The sequence below is a fragment of the Eumetopias jubatus genome, unplaced genomic scaffold (genome assembly GCF_037043125.1).
Source record: "Eumetopias jubatus isolate StellerSeaLion01/CBP00866 unplaced genomic scaffold, mEumJub1_p1.0 scaffold_1, whole genome shotgun sequence".
Classification (NCBI taxonomy): Eukaryota; Metazoa; Chordata; class Mammalia; order Carnivora; family Otariidae; genus Eumetopias; species Eumetopias jubatus.
Window position 1 is genome coordinate 65,751,041 of NW_028274807.1, and position 14,901 is coordinate 65,765,941.

At 35.2% G+C, this 14,901-nt stretch overlaps 1 protein-coding gene across 4 annotated transcripts in view; it reads left to right on the top strand.

Moving 5' to 3' along the window:
- STXBP5L (syntaxin binding protein 5L) overlaps positions 1–13,632 on the top strand; it is a 402,589-nt gene extending 388,957 nt beyond the window's left edge. For all 4 annotated transcript variants that reach the window (XM_088028262.1, XM_088028202.1, XM_028110658.2 and 1 more), the window contains 5 exons: positions 2,668–3,028; positions 8,329–8,494; positions 10,964–11,075; positions 12,809–13,029; positions 13,591–13,632. In XM_088028262.1, the coding sequence (XP_087884388.1) occupies positions 2,668–3,028; positions 8,329–8,494; positions 10,964–11,075; positions 12,809–13,029; positions 13,591–13,632 (902 nt within the window). The remainder of the gene's footprint in view (positions 1–2,667; positions 3,029–8,328; positions 8,495–10,963; positions 11,076–12,808; positions 13,030–13,590) is intronic.
- Positions 13,633–14,901: the final 1,269 nt, after the last annotated feature.

The following is a 14,901-nucleotide window of genomic DNA, read 5'->3' on the forward strand; positions in this document are numbered from 1 at the left end:
TCTTCAGTGTCAGCTAATGACCATGTGTCCTCTTTCACTGAGGAAATTGAAACAAGCAGATAACAACTTCAACCACCACATCTATATCTCCTGTCTGCATATCTCTCCATGGTCTCTATATTCTCTCCTGTTATTATGACTAACCTGTGTAAGCTCCCAACTTGGCCAACTTCTCTACTTGTACAGTCAAGAAAGTCAATCCAGCAACTTTTCCTGTTTGCTTTATATAATTATATTATTTGTATTACTACACCTAATTGTGTAATTATAATGGTAATAAATACTTATCTTTCTGCTAGATCAGCATACAAATATGCTGTTCTTTCTCCCATTAAAAGAGAAAAACTTGGGGTGCCTGGCTGGCTCAATTGGTAGAGCATGTGACTCTTGATCTCAGGGCTGTGAGTTCGAGTCCCACGTTGGGTGTAGAGGTTACTTTAAAAAAATAAAATCTTAAATAAATAAATAAAATAGAAAAACTCTCTTGAATCTATCCCCCAAAATGCTCCATTTCATTTCTTTCTCTTTAATGCAAAATTCCTTGAAATGTTTGTGTTATATTACTATTTCAAATTTCCTTCTCCCATTCTCTTGTCTCCATTCTAATGAAGCTTTCTCCCATACCAATCAATAAAAACTTCTATCTAGGTCACCACTGAACTCATGGCTAAATCCAATGGTCAGTTCTCAGGCCACATCTTACTTGACATATCAGCAACATATTACACAGTTTACCATTGTCCCTACACTAAAAACACTTCACTTGGATTCCAGAACACTATATTTATGTACTTTTCTTCCTAACTTTCTAGCCATTCCTTATCAGTCCACTTCGCTGGTTTCTTCTCATTTCACTGGACTTAAAACATCAGAATGCCCAAAGACTGGCTCAAACCTTTTCTGTTTTTTATTTATATTCAAGGCCAAAATAAAATCAACCAGCCTCATAACTTTAAATGCCACTGATAATCTGATGGGTCATATATTTGTATTTATAGTCTGTAACCATCTCCAAATTTCTGACATAGATATCCAGTTACTTAACATCCACTTGGATGTCTAATAAGCATCTCAGACTTAACATGTCCAAAATGAGTTCCTGGTATTCTTTTCCTTTCCCCCATATTCTTTCCCACATCTGTTAATGGCAATTCCATCCTTCCAGTCTCTCAGGTCAGAAACATTGGAATCATCCTGGACCACTATGTTTCTTTCACACTCTAAATCCAGTTTATTAGCAAATTCTGTTGGTTTGACCTTTATAGTATCCTCAGATTCTGATCATTGCTCACCATCTCTGTTGTTACCACCTGATTGGAGGAAACCTCTATTTCTTGCCTTGATTTAATGTACTAACCTATTCACTGTTCTCCCTTTGTTCAACCTTGATTCCCTTTAGAATATGCCCAGCAGGAAGAGTGATCCTGTTAAGTGAAAATTAGATTACAACACTCTATTCTCAAAATCTTCCTCGTACCAAGTAAAAGTCTAATGCTTTTGGCATTATCTTTTTTCCCCATGGGACACTGGGACAACTGTTCTTTTATTCCTTGACCCTCACACTGAAGCGCCTAAACCCTGCTCTCCTATTTTCTTCAGTTACCCTTGTAGGACATTTACAGGCTTCTTAGTTTTGAAGTGGATTTTGAAACACAACTGGGATGTTAAATCACCTAAACATGTTATTTTAAATTTGATAAATTTTAAGTACGTTAAATTATAGAGTACTTTCTAAATGGAATGTATTTTTATTTATCACCCTTTTTCAAGTGTCTGTTGTGTGTACACTCGTGAGGTATATCAGCCTGGGTTAATCCCCTTACTCTCTCTGCATGATGTCAGAGGACAATGGAAGAAAAAGACTGCTGGGGCATTGCTTAAGGACAGTCTGATAATGTCCAAAGGTCAATCTACCGCAGGTTACTGCTTAAGCTTTATAGTATCGTGTCCTCTGGGACTGGTAAAAACATCCATAGGTTATAATTGGGCATGGATATTCAAACTTGGAGAATCCAGGTGAGTAAACTTCTTTTCCATATAAAGATGCATAAGCCTGCCTAATAGCCAAAGGATTTTTTAATACAATCAAAATTGAGAGCATGAACTCTATATGTTAAAATTTCATGAAATTTATTCTAGGTGTTCAATTTCAGAAGAAGAAAAAAACCATTTTCTAGTAAATGAGCCTAAGAAATAAGGAAATGGAATCAGATGGTATGATTTTTTTCAGTTGAACTTTTCAATAAATGAAAATTATAAATTTTCTAAAATTTGCTTTTTAAAAAAGGATATTAAGGGGGTCTATATAGTATGGTAAAAAATTACTGGATTAGAAGTTAGGAAACCTGAGTTCTAGTCCAGACTCAACCACTAACTTGCCATGTGACATGCCCCAAGTCTCATCACTTTTCTGGGTCTCCATTTTCTCATTAATAAAATGAAAGGATTTGACAAGTGGATGTCTTAGGCCCCTTTTAGACCTAACATTCTATGATGCCAAGTTATTGCAAATGGTGAACTCACAAATCTACTGATATATGTATATTACTGCAATATTATGACACTATAGATGTAAATTATCAGTATAAAACATTTACTGCCCATAAATGAATAACAACTGTTTTAGAAAGAATTTCACATGCCAGTGATATGAAATTGTTTTTATAGGTACATTCCTCTCACTGAAAGGAGCTGTGCTAACATTCTCCTGCATGGACCGAAATGGCGGATTAATGCAACCGCCATATGAAGTTTGGAGGGATCCAAACAACGTAGATGAAAATGAAAAATCTTGGAGAAGGAAACTGGTCATGAACTGCCCTTCTCCATCCCAAGAAATAGGAGATCATCAGTATACAATAATCTGCTCAGAAAAACAAGCCAAAGTCTTCTCACTGCCTTCTCAGACTTGTCTTTATGTTCATAACATCACCGAGACATCTTTTATACTGCAAGCAGATGTGGTGGTCATGTGTAACAGTGCCTGCTTGGCATGCTTTTGTGCCAATGGGCATATCATGATAATGAGGTACTTGCCTTCTTTATAAATTATCTGGTAATCACAACAGTGTGACCAAGGTACAGTTCTAAAAAGTATATGTGTAATGTGCAATCAAGAAGCAACCTGAGATCACTGCTTCATTATGTTTGTGAATGTTTTATTGTTTGACAATTTGAGGAGACTATGGGGTTTTTATTTTTTTATTTTTTGCTTTTGCTAAAAATGCATTGCATTGTGAATGAAATATATATTTTAATTGATTTCAAGGAATCTAAGGAATGAGTGATTTTTCTAGTCATTCACACATTAATCCACAAGCATTTACTGAACATATGTTATCTCTCAGAAATTATGCTAGGCATAAAATATAAAAATGAATAAACTAAGGAAAAGAAATGAACTTACTTTTACTATGTTTTATAATCCATACAAGAACTTTACATACAGAGTTAAATTTGGTCCTTATGATTTCTGTAGGACATGGGAAAAAAAAGTAGTATTTGCATCCTCCATTTTACATATGTTAATAAATTAAAGCTCAAATTTGCCTGATGTTGCAAGTCTAGGAAAGAGTGAGACCAGCACGGAACAGTATATTAAAAGTTACCACTACAATTGAAATATAACATTCTGTAAGTTTAAGGTGTACAACATGACAATTTGATATATGTATATATTGTGGAATTACTACCACAATAATGTTAGTTAACACATCCATCTCCTCACAGTTACCACTTTTGTGTGTGTGGTGAGAACTTTTAAGATCTACTCTTCTAGCAACTTCAAGTATACAATACAGTATGGTTAACTATAAGTCATCATGTTGTACATTAGATCCCCAGAATTTAATAATCTTGTAACCAGAAGTTTATGCCCTTTGACAACCTTAATAATATGATATCAGCTGAGGGATTTCATTATACTGTTAATATTTTAATAATTTAATAAATAAATTTAATAATTTAATAAATTTTAATAAAATAAAATTCATGAGATACAAACAAAATTAATTACCTAATGATTTTATGAGTTCAACAAACACATAATAAACATAATCTGTGTAGCAGTCACTATCATTTGTTTTAATAACTCACCTGGTTCCAAAAATCACTGAGACAGTAAAGCATTATACTAGACCTGTGAAGGATATAAAAATTAGTAAAAACATAGTCCTAGTCCTTAAAAAGCTTACTATCAACTTGGGGGAGATAAGATACACAAGTAATTATAATACAAAGAACATATATATTCCAACAGAGGAAATATAGGGTCGAAACTTCTAGACACAAACTAAGTCCTCAGAAATCAAAGTCATGAGATAGTTGGTATATGTTATTAAAAAGGAGATGTTGGGAGGAAGGTAACCTGAAGAAGTAGATTGGGGTAAATTATTGAGGACCTTTCATGGCAAGCTAATGAGTTTGATATTAATCAGTTAGTAGCTAATCTGCTCTAGCTATACATTAAGAAATAATATGGAGAGCTTGAAATGGTCTTCTGAACTAAAATGTTAGCTATATAGAAAGCAAGGTAGAAACAGATGTGAGGGATAATTGAGGGAAACTTGCTGAATGTAAAACTGTGAAAGGTGATGAAGATCGTTAAATCTCAGAATTAGAATTTAAAGGTTAAAAAATTTTTTATGAACTTGAATAACAGTGATGTCATTAGCAGATGGAAAGTCATGAGAATTTGGAAAAGCTGATAATGAGAAGTTTGAGAATGAATGCCTTGAATTTGAGGTGCTTTTAAGCCGTCCCACAGAAGTTTGGCAAGCATTTAAGGTCTGGACTCCTAGAAAAATATGGAAGATCCAGCTTTGGAAGTCATCTATGTAAATGCATTTAGTGAAAATTACAGCAGTGAATGAGATCATCAGAGAAGATAGTATAAAAAGAAAGGAGAAATAGACTGATCTGGGAACAAAAACTTGAGGATATCTCTACATTTATGTAGTAGAAAAGAAACAAAATCCAGCAGAGGATATTGAGAAGTCATCAGAGATATAGGAAAAGGATGAGAATAACTTCATGAAAGGGTAGAAGAGTATCCAAACAAAAGATAGAAGACCACCGAGACAATGGTCAAGAGGTAGTCAGATATAGCAGAGAGGCCAAAGAATTTGGGTAGAAGAAGAAACACTAGGCCTGGCAACTAACAGGGTATTAGTGATCCCTGAGAAGGCAACTCTCGGGAGCATGATGGAGGCAAAAACTAAATTTTCAATGGAGCTAGAAGCAGTGGTATAGATCAGGAGCTGACAAACTTACCACCCACAGACCATATCTATCCTTCTCTCCCTCTAATCGGATATTGTAAAGCCTGCAAGCTAAGAATGGATTTTACATTTTAAAATGTTGAAAAAATCAGAGAATATTTCATAATATGTGAAAATTATATGAAATTCAAATTTCAATGTCCATAAATAAAGGTTTCTTTGGAACATAGCCACACCCATTTGCTTACATAATGTCTGGCTGCTTTTGCATGACAAGGCAAAGTTGAGTAGTTGTAACAGAGACCCTATGACCTACAAAGCCTACAATATTTACCATTTGGCACTTTAATAAAAGTTTGCCAACCCCTAGTATAGATTATTCTTTCAGGAAATTTTGTGGTTAAAAAGAGAGATGAGAGATAGGAAAGCAGTTCAACAGCAAAACTAGGTTTTCAAGAATGTTTTTACTGTTTTATTTTCTTTAATAGGGGAGACATGAGTAGATTTGTAACCCAAGGAAAAGTAGTTAAAGTTTTGAAAAAATAAAAACATTTATTGTCTTCTCATTCTCTTAGATACTTCTGGTTCTTTCTCTTCTTATCTGGTTTCTCTTTCTCAAACTGTTTTTCGGTATTTGTCATGAAAATCATTCCAGTCTTGTTTGAAAATGATGACTTAACTCCTAGAATGCCTTAATTTTGAGGGGGAAAAAATGTGTATCACCCATACCCTGCCCTCCCCTAAGCTCCCATGTAGTCACTCCAAATTTTTATTTTAAATTAAAAGACATTAAACTGTTGTCACAACTGAGATTTTTAGCTTGATAGTGATTACCCTATTTTTGCAAAGTTTTAGTGTGTCTTGTTTTCTCGAATGATTTTGGGTATATCTGCAAATTAATTCCATTTAAATAAATATGTGCTACCATTGACATTTTGAGAAGGGAAATTTCTTGAGAAATAAAAACAATAGAGTTTAAAAAAAGAACAGGAGTCATAACAACAGGAGAGTTAAGATGATATCTCTGTCTTCCTCTGCTCTTTGTAAAAGCTGCTTTACATGATAATGCTAATATTATGTCCTAGTGGAAAATTTTCATGTGTTCCTGAGGATTTCAAAAATATTTGAAAGGAAATTACTTTGGGATGATTTTAGTAATATATTAGGTGTAGCTAGGGAATAATATGTGGCTTGAAGAACTGAATCCTTTGAACTGGCATTACCAATTGATCATCTTCCCATGCTAAGTATTTTCCTAGATCTTTCCAGATCCTATCAGAAATGAACTATACTGAGTCCATTCTTCTCAAGTCCTACCTTTCTGATAGTTGGCAGGTAGCTAATGATTGTTTATATGCTAATGTACCCAGACCTAGAAAATAGTAGAAAGGGATACTGGAGGCTTATCTATAAATGAGTTCTCAAACTGGGCTGTGATAGTCATTTTTAGTGAGAACCATTGCTAGTTTTGTGAACTCTTTCCTTATAAAGTGTCCCCTGCACAGAAAAAAATCTATTTCAGCTTTAAAATCACGTAGTTCCGTGCTTGCTTCGGCAGCACACACACTAAAATCACTTAGTTCCTAGTCTTTAGCAATTGAATTACTGTTTTCCTTTTCCTACCTAAAGTAATTACACCATTTTTGTTTTCTTGGCTTACTTTTATTATGCTACATAAATAATGTAGTTTATCAGAAAAGTCCATTGGAATCCCTTGCCCACTGCCACCCATTAATTTGACTGAATCTATCATGGAAGTCTGTGTAACTGGGTTTGTTTTGGACTCCTATCCTAAAGATCTTAATTACTTGAAATGCCATAACATGTAAGTCTTTGAAATCCAGTATATAATTTACATTTACAGAACATCTCAGTTCACACAAAACACATATCAACTGTTCAATAGCCATATATGGCTAATGGCTACCATGTTGGACAATATATTGCTAGAACCTCATGGAAAGCTTATTCCAACTGCACAGATTTCAGATCCCATTTTATATGATAAAGTTCTAAGGCTTACCTTGTAATTACAAACTACTTTTATAAGAGAAATCAGTACTTTTTTTTCCAGGTACTGGTTTTATGATCTGGGATAATCTAAAATCATTATACACATCAGAATCAGTTGAATGATTTCAAAGCTTGAAATTTAATGACAAGTTTATTTTTCTCCTTTTGGCATTAGAGGTGTGATCTGAAAGCAATGAGATTAATTTTCTTCAGTAGTTTGCAAAACTGGCTCATGGCAGTATCCAAAGGGACATTCTTTATACTCTCTTCAAAACTCAAGTTCTGAGCAGTATTAAGGATTGTAAAATATCTTGAGGAAACTAAGTTCTATTGAGAAAAGAAAGGGAGACGAATTGTTCAGGTCCAAATGGTCATTCTAATGAATAAGCAAAATCATGGGCTACAACATTGGGATAAGACTATAGCCATTTAGTAAGACACTTGAGATGAGTGGTATTCATTTGGCTATGCAAATTCTATTATCTGTAACTTATTCTCATTCCCTTATAACCTTAACCATGTTTATTTATTCATCATGCCTTCAGTGCAGGTGACTTAAGTTATAGGTAATTTTCATATCCTGTGTATAGAGGGAGTAGAGGAATGGGGAGCAAAGCCACTTGCCAGGCACAGTGAACTGGATCCATTCCACGTGTCCATCAGTGCATAACCTCCTCAGACTCAGGAGTTTTGCCTTAAAAGGAGATAGTAGGCCAAGTATGCAGTCAGCCACTTTCTAGCTATAGTGTTTCTGCCATAACCAAAGGCTATAACCATATTGTAGGAACCTATGAAATGCTGCAAAAAGTATCCTGAAATTGCTGGCCACTCCATTTAATCCTGCCTTAAAGGATATCTGCTAAGTATCTGTGTGGATTAAGATAAAGGAGGGGCCCATGATTTTTTGTGTATATATGATTTAATGTGAAAGTCTAGTTTTTTTTACCATTGAGACTTCAAGAGAATAAAAAGAAACAACCATAAAATAGTGGTATAAAAATAATTTTTTTATGTAAGGGTCTGCACATTTTACACAGAGAAATTAAAGCTTCTAACAACCTGAATATGAAATGTGGATTTGCTTTTTTCCATTCAGCCTACCTAGTCTTCGCCCAATGTTGGATGTTAATTATTTGCCACTGACAGACATGAGGATAGCACGGACATTTTGTTTTACCAATGAAGGCCAGGCATTATACCTCGTCTCTCCTACTGAAATTCAGCGGTTAACATACAGCCAAGAGATGTGTGATAATCTTCAGGTAGGTCAGGCACATTTATGAATAAACACTGGACATGGTTGTAAAAAGAGAATGAGAGAGATATCTAAAAGCTAAAATATTATTGGGCCAGGCAATAAATATTCCTTCCCTAGAATATGTTTTGAATATATATTCATCATTGCAACCCTGTCAAGTTTGGTGTGCATCTAGGTATACACAGAAAAAAATAAGAAAAAAGGGAAGTGAGAGGGAGAAAGTGAAGATCATACATATTAATGGTTGATTTTTTGTTCATTTTATTCTTTGTTTTTTGTTTTGTTTTGTTTTGTTTTGTTTGTTTTTTTACCTATGGAGAATCCTCTGTAAGATTATAAACCCTCTTAAAAAAAAAAAGGTTATAAACTCTCTCCCCCCAAGGTGGGGAATATGCATGTATACACTAAAATTTTGCATACAATTCAGGGAGCTCACGGACTTTTTTTTTTGAAGAAATATTAATTTTGATTAAGAGCCATACAAAATAAATACATTTCCAGTGGGTTAGAATTGGGCATTTGTCTTTTATCATAGCAGTAAGCAGAGCCTTGAAACAGAATAAATATAAATGCCTATCTAACCTTGGATAAGCAGTTACAAAATTTGAGAAGAGCATCTTAGAGATTTAATTGGTTCAACCCCCTTATTTTACAAAAAAGAAAACTAAAACCCACCCATTTTAATACAGAGGTTGAGAGTATAAGCTCTGAACTCTTTCAGTTGTATTTTGCCCACTTGTATAACTTTGGGCATTTTACTTAACCCACCCATATGCTCTGTCTTGGAGCACTGTTGTGAGAATTAAGTAAGAATGCTGAGCACAGTGCCTGGAACATAGTATATTTTTAAAATAAATAATAATGTTCTTATTATTGTTATTCAGTAAATACTTACTGATTTGTTACCATATGCCTGGTACTTGGCTAGGCTGTAGGAATACAGTGATAAAAAAAGATACAAGTCCCTACCCACTAGTGTGGAGGGAGGTAAGAGACAAACACAGCACTCTGGAAGAGACTGCCTGTATGTGGCTATGCCAGAGATGGAGAGACATGGAAGAGGGGCCCCTGGTTGCTAGAAGAGCAGAGAGCTCTAGTTAGAAAAGGGTTGTAAGGAGTAAGAGTTGTCCATAGGAATGGATAGCTGGGAATGGAAAATGAAATGATATTCCTGGCAGAATAGTTGCGTGCAAAACCCTGGGGGTTCAGGAAACTGCCAACAAAGTGAAGAGTTAGTGAAAAGGATGGAGGGATAGTGCTGGAGAATTTTTCCAGAACAGATCTGGGAGCACCTGGTAAGAGCCTAAAGAATCTGGCATTTATCCCAAGGGGAACAGGAAGTCATTAAAAAGGTTTAACAGATTTGTTTATGAAAACTAAGATTCTGGTTGCGTATTGTTTCAAGGAATAAGGGAGAACAATTAGGAGGCTTTTTTAAAAATAATTAAGTCCAAAAATAACAGTGTCTTAAAATAAGGCAGCCAGCAGTGAGAATGGAGAAAAGTTAGCAGATTCAATCACTATAAAGTATAATCAGTTGGATTGGAGGGTTAGTAGTTGTAGCAGTGAGGGAAAAGAAGGAATTAATAATTATTCCTGGGTTTCTGGCTAAGTAGATGGTGCTGCCACTTCCAAAGAGAAGGGATCCAGGAGGAAGAGCACAGGTCCGGTGGGTAGAGGTGAGAGGAAGAAGATGAAGATTCAAATCAGGCTGCAGGTTCAGAGACAAACTGATACTAGGTCACAGATCTCCTGACTTTTGGTTGAAGTGCCTTCCTCCACACCAGTGGTTCTCAGATTTTGGTCTGCTTCAGAAAGACCTGGAGAACACATTAAAAATATAGATAACCAGAGCACATCTATATAGATTCTGATTCAGTATGTGTGAAATAAAGCCCAAGCATCCGTATTTCTAACAAGGGATTTTTCCAGTCATTCTAAAACACATCAAATATTGAAAACAATTGTATCTCACTATGCAGGAGCTAGGCTCATTTTTGACTTATATTTTGACTCATTTATCTTGAACCATTTCCTAGTTTTGTGCTTCATATAAAAATAAATCCAAACTTCCTCTACATACTACCAAAGGCTTCCTTCTTCATAGGGTTGTCCGTGCTTGGTTCAGGAAAGGGGTTAGGACAGGAAAGAGGCTATGGTAATTGAAAAAGGGTCCTAAGAAGTAGAAATTAATCCCAAGGTAAATATATTAGCTTCTCATGTTTTCTAACTGTAAAGGGGAGAAAAGAACAGAAAAATGAAAATTTTCAGATGTCAGTTACTAGAGAAGGAAAGGAAAAGGAGGTGGAGAAGAAATGCCAGAAATAAAATGGAGCAAAGCAAAAATCGCCAGGAAAATATATGGAAAGCAGGCGATCTCTTTATTCTGTGCTTTAACATACTACAGGGTTATCTTTTTTCTATCACTTTATTTTTAGTTACTCTAATGCTTTTTTGCCTGAATTTGATACAGGACATGCTAGGAGATTTGTTTACTCCCATTGAGACACCAGAAGCTCAAAACAGAGGCTTTCTCAAGGGACTGTTTGGTGGAAGTGGACAAACATTTGACAGAGAAGAGCTCTGTGAGTAAACTCCTGATTATGAAACTGTACCACTGAATAGAAGACTTGTTTCTCTCTCTCTCTCTCGTGTGTGTGTGTGTGTGTGTGTGTGTGTGTGTGTGTGTGTGTGTGTGTAACTTAATGTAATATGTGGTCTCAAATTCCAGACCAGGTTTTTTTGCTTCTATACCATGAAAATTATTTTTTTACCAAACATGAATAAAATCGGTTACTTCATATTAGGAAATAGTTTAACAAAAACAGTAGATGCAATTCATACAAATAATGAGTAAGCTAATAAATACATCATTTGCAAGTAGATCATACATGCAAGACAGAGTAAAGATATTCAGTTACTAAATTCTAGAAAAAATGTTTGTGAATCTGCCTGCCTTTAATCACTGCTGGGAAACAGATTCTTTATTCAGAACACAAGGCTTATCAATGCTACAGAATAAATTACTTTAAAATTCTTCCAGTGGAACTCTGATGAATAATCAAAAAGTAGAAAGATACTAGGGAACATTTTCAGAAAGAATGTATTTCCCAGAATATCTTAGCCCTATTTGGTCTTGAAAATCAAAACTCCTTTCTCTTTAACTTTTCACCAAGCAAAAGATCTAGGTGCCTCCATTATGATGGAATACTATTCAGCCATAAAAAGAAATGAAGTTTGATACATGCTACAACAGGGATGAAACTTGAAGACATCATGCTAAATTAAAGAAGGAAAAAAGGCCACATATTGTATGATTCCATTTATAAGAAATGTCCAGAATAGGCAAATCCATAAAGACAGAAAGTAGATTAGTGGTTGCCAAGCGCTGGGGCAAGGAGAGAGGGGGAATGACTGCTAATGGGCACAGAGTTGCTTTTTGGAGTAATGAAAATGTTTTAAAATTAGATAGTGGTGATAGTTGCATAACTCTGTCAGCACACTAAAACCACTGAATCGTACACTTTATGTATATAAAGTATGTGAATTATATCTCAATAAGCCTCTAATTTAAAAAAATACCTTTTGATATTACTCCTAATATTACATCCTTAAGAATGCTCACTAAATTTCTACCAAGATAGTTGTCTTTCAATAAAAACTTCCAAAAAAAATCATTAAAATTAAACTGAACTTTGTAAATGATAGGGAAAATTTTCTTTTATAAAGTAACAAAATTTCAACACATGTATACTAATGTCCATCATGCATACCCTGTTCTTTAGTACTTACTTCCTCCCCCACACACATCTTTAAACAGTAACAACAACTGAGGCCTACAGAGGATGACAGCAAGATGAAGAGAGATGGTAGGAATGAAGACGGGCAGAAATTTATACAAATGAACAGACCTAAGATTGGAACAGACCCTGATATGGGTTAAATATGAAATCACATATATTGTGAGCATCCCAAGTCAGCAATGTCAAGAAATGCAATGATGCCATATTGCATGGAATCCACACACGTACACACAAAGACAGGCAGTAACAATATGGTTACCTCACAGTCTCAGACTCTTTTGTAGATATTTTCGTGGGTAAAAGCTAACATCTCCAAATACACATCTACAATAAGAACAAATATATCTCAATGTATATTCTCAATGAGATATATTCTCATTCTCATTCTCAACAAATATATTCTCAATGAGAATTATGACACTAGAATTTAAGGTAAGTATTTTGGTGATAAACTTGATTCTAATTATTTGAATTACTGACAATATGTCTTAAATTGCTATGGCTTGAATTCCCAGTTGGGGAAGCTTCAGCAGGAAGAGCATCTCGCAGCTTGGCACAGCACATTCCCGGACCAGGCGGTATAGAAGGGATGAAAGGCGCTGCCGGAGGGGTGATGGGAGAGCTGACACGCGCTCGGATCGCACTTGATGAGAGAGGACAGAGGCTAGGAGAGCTGGAGGAGAAGACTGCAGGCATGATGACCAGCGCAGAAGCATTTTCGAAACATGCACATGAGGTAAACGGCTTAATATAGTGTCTTCATACAATAATAACTTGAAACACTGGGGCCCTGCACAAGAAAGCCCAGAGATGTCACTGTAAGTAATCCTGTGTGAGAGCCAGGGTAACCTGGATCTCGTTATAAGTGTCATAATTCCCCCAGTATTTGGAAGAGAAACGTTTTTAAATACTATATTAATACTACTTTCCCTTAGGGGAGAACTTAAAATAAAATTATTCATTGGTTCTGATACCTTGGGTCTATATTGTGCATCTGCTACTAAAAAGGTGCTTAGGTACATTATATGATCCTCCCCCTCCCCCAAAAAAGGTGTGAGGGGCACTAGAAGGTGGAATCCACACACTACTTTTTGCTTTAATCATTAAAAATCAGCTGAGTCTTTTCAGCTTGATTATTTTAAAAAAATCTTTTCATATGTACTTTATTTCAAAAAGTAAAGGAAGTTTTATAAATTTAAGATTTAGATATGCATGATTGGCTCAATATGAGCTTGCTTTGGCTAGTATTTTTAAAGATTTTTAAAAACATTTTATTGTGACTATTTTTTCTTTGCAGTTAATGCTGAAATATAAGGATAAGAAATGGTACCAATTCTAAACTTCTAAAGAAGCTGTGACTGCTTTGAGAAACCATTATTCAGGGAAACCAAATTTATTCCCAGCATCACTATTCAACTTGCTAGAAGCCAGTTTCTTCTACAAAATGTTCCATTACAGTCCATCTGAAGTTATTATAAGGGAAATTTATTAGACACTGTACAACCCAAAGGCGGGAACCCTGGTTAAAATCCCAAGACACAGCTGAATTTGCCTTTTCCCAACCTGGAATGGAGCTATCATCTTGGCCTGTCATTTGCTAAGGATTTGCATTTAGGAACTACGGGGAGTCCTTCTGATTTGAAAAAAATCCTGCACAAACAAAAGCATTAATGCACTTAATGAAAAAAAAATCTTTGCATGATAAATTAACATCTTAAGAGGAAAAGAAAAAAAAGCATGTTGTGACAGAAGAAAAAAAGATTTATGGCAAACTATTTTTATAAATTGGGCCACACCTGACAATTTAAAAAATCTGCATTAGAAGATATCAGTGTATTTCAAGTAACTTTACCATACCCAACTGAAAAAGAAAAGAAAACCAGAGTTTTCTTCTCATCTATAACTTTCATTATACTAGGACATTATTGAATTCTTATGGCAAGAGTCTGATTAATGTTTGTCTTTCCATAATATTTTACATCATCACCGTTATCAGTCATAATCGAGTATTGCCAGGATAGTAAGTCATTCCTCACACAGTAACTTCCATTTGTCACCTTCAGAACAATTGGCTATTTTTAGTCATAAACCGTGCAGGGTTGGGTCACCTCAAAGCATTTTTTCAGCTTGGCTTGTGCTCTGCAGGGGAGTTGATGATAAGTTGGGGGAAACTAGACTACAGGAACAGTGCAGTTAGCTTTGAGAACTGATTTCACACACTCTGGTTTCAGTTTCTAAAGGGATATGTTTTTAATGCTCCATTTGTATCTTTGTCTGCCAATTACACAGTATATTACTGTTCAAGCCCAGTGGTGTCTTCAATCCAAAGGTGCTCTTGCAGCCTGACACTCACAGACCAAACTGGTCATTCTCTTTAATATGATTCAGTAAAACCTCAGTTAATGTTTTGGGAAAGAGATTCTGATTTACTACATTTCTGATTAACAAGGGCTTTCATTAGTAAATACTTTTTGGTTCAATACTTATTATTGAAAATCTTTATAAAATGTGGTATTTTTGCTATGTTGGCCTTAGTCACCATTATGGACAACAGAACTACAGAGAGAATTTAATGATACAAAATGAATAATTTTGTCACTCTTTAGGC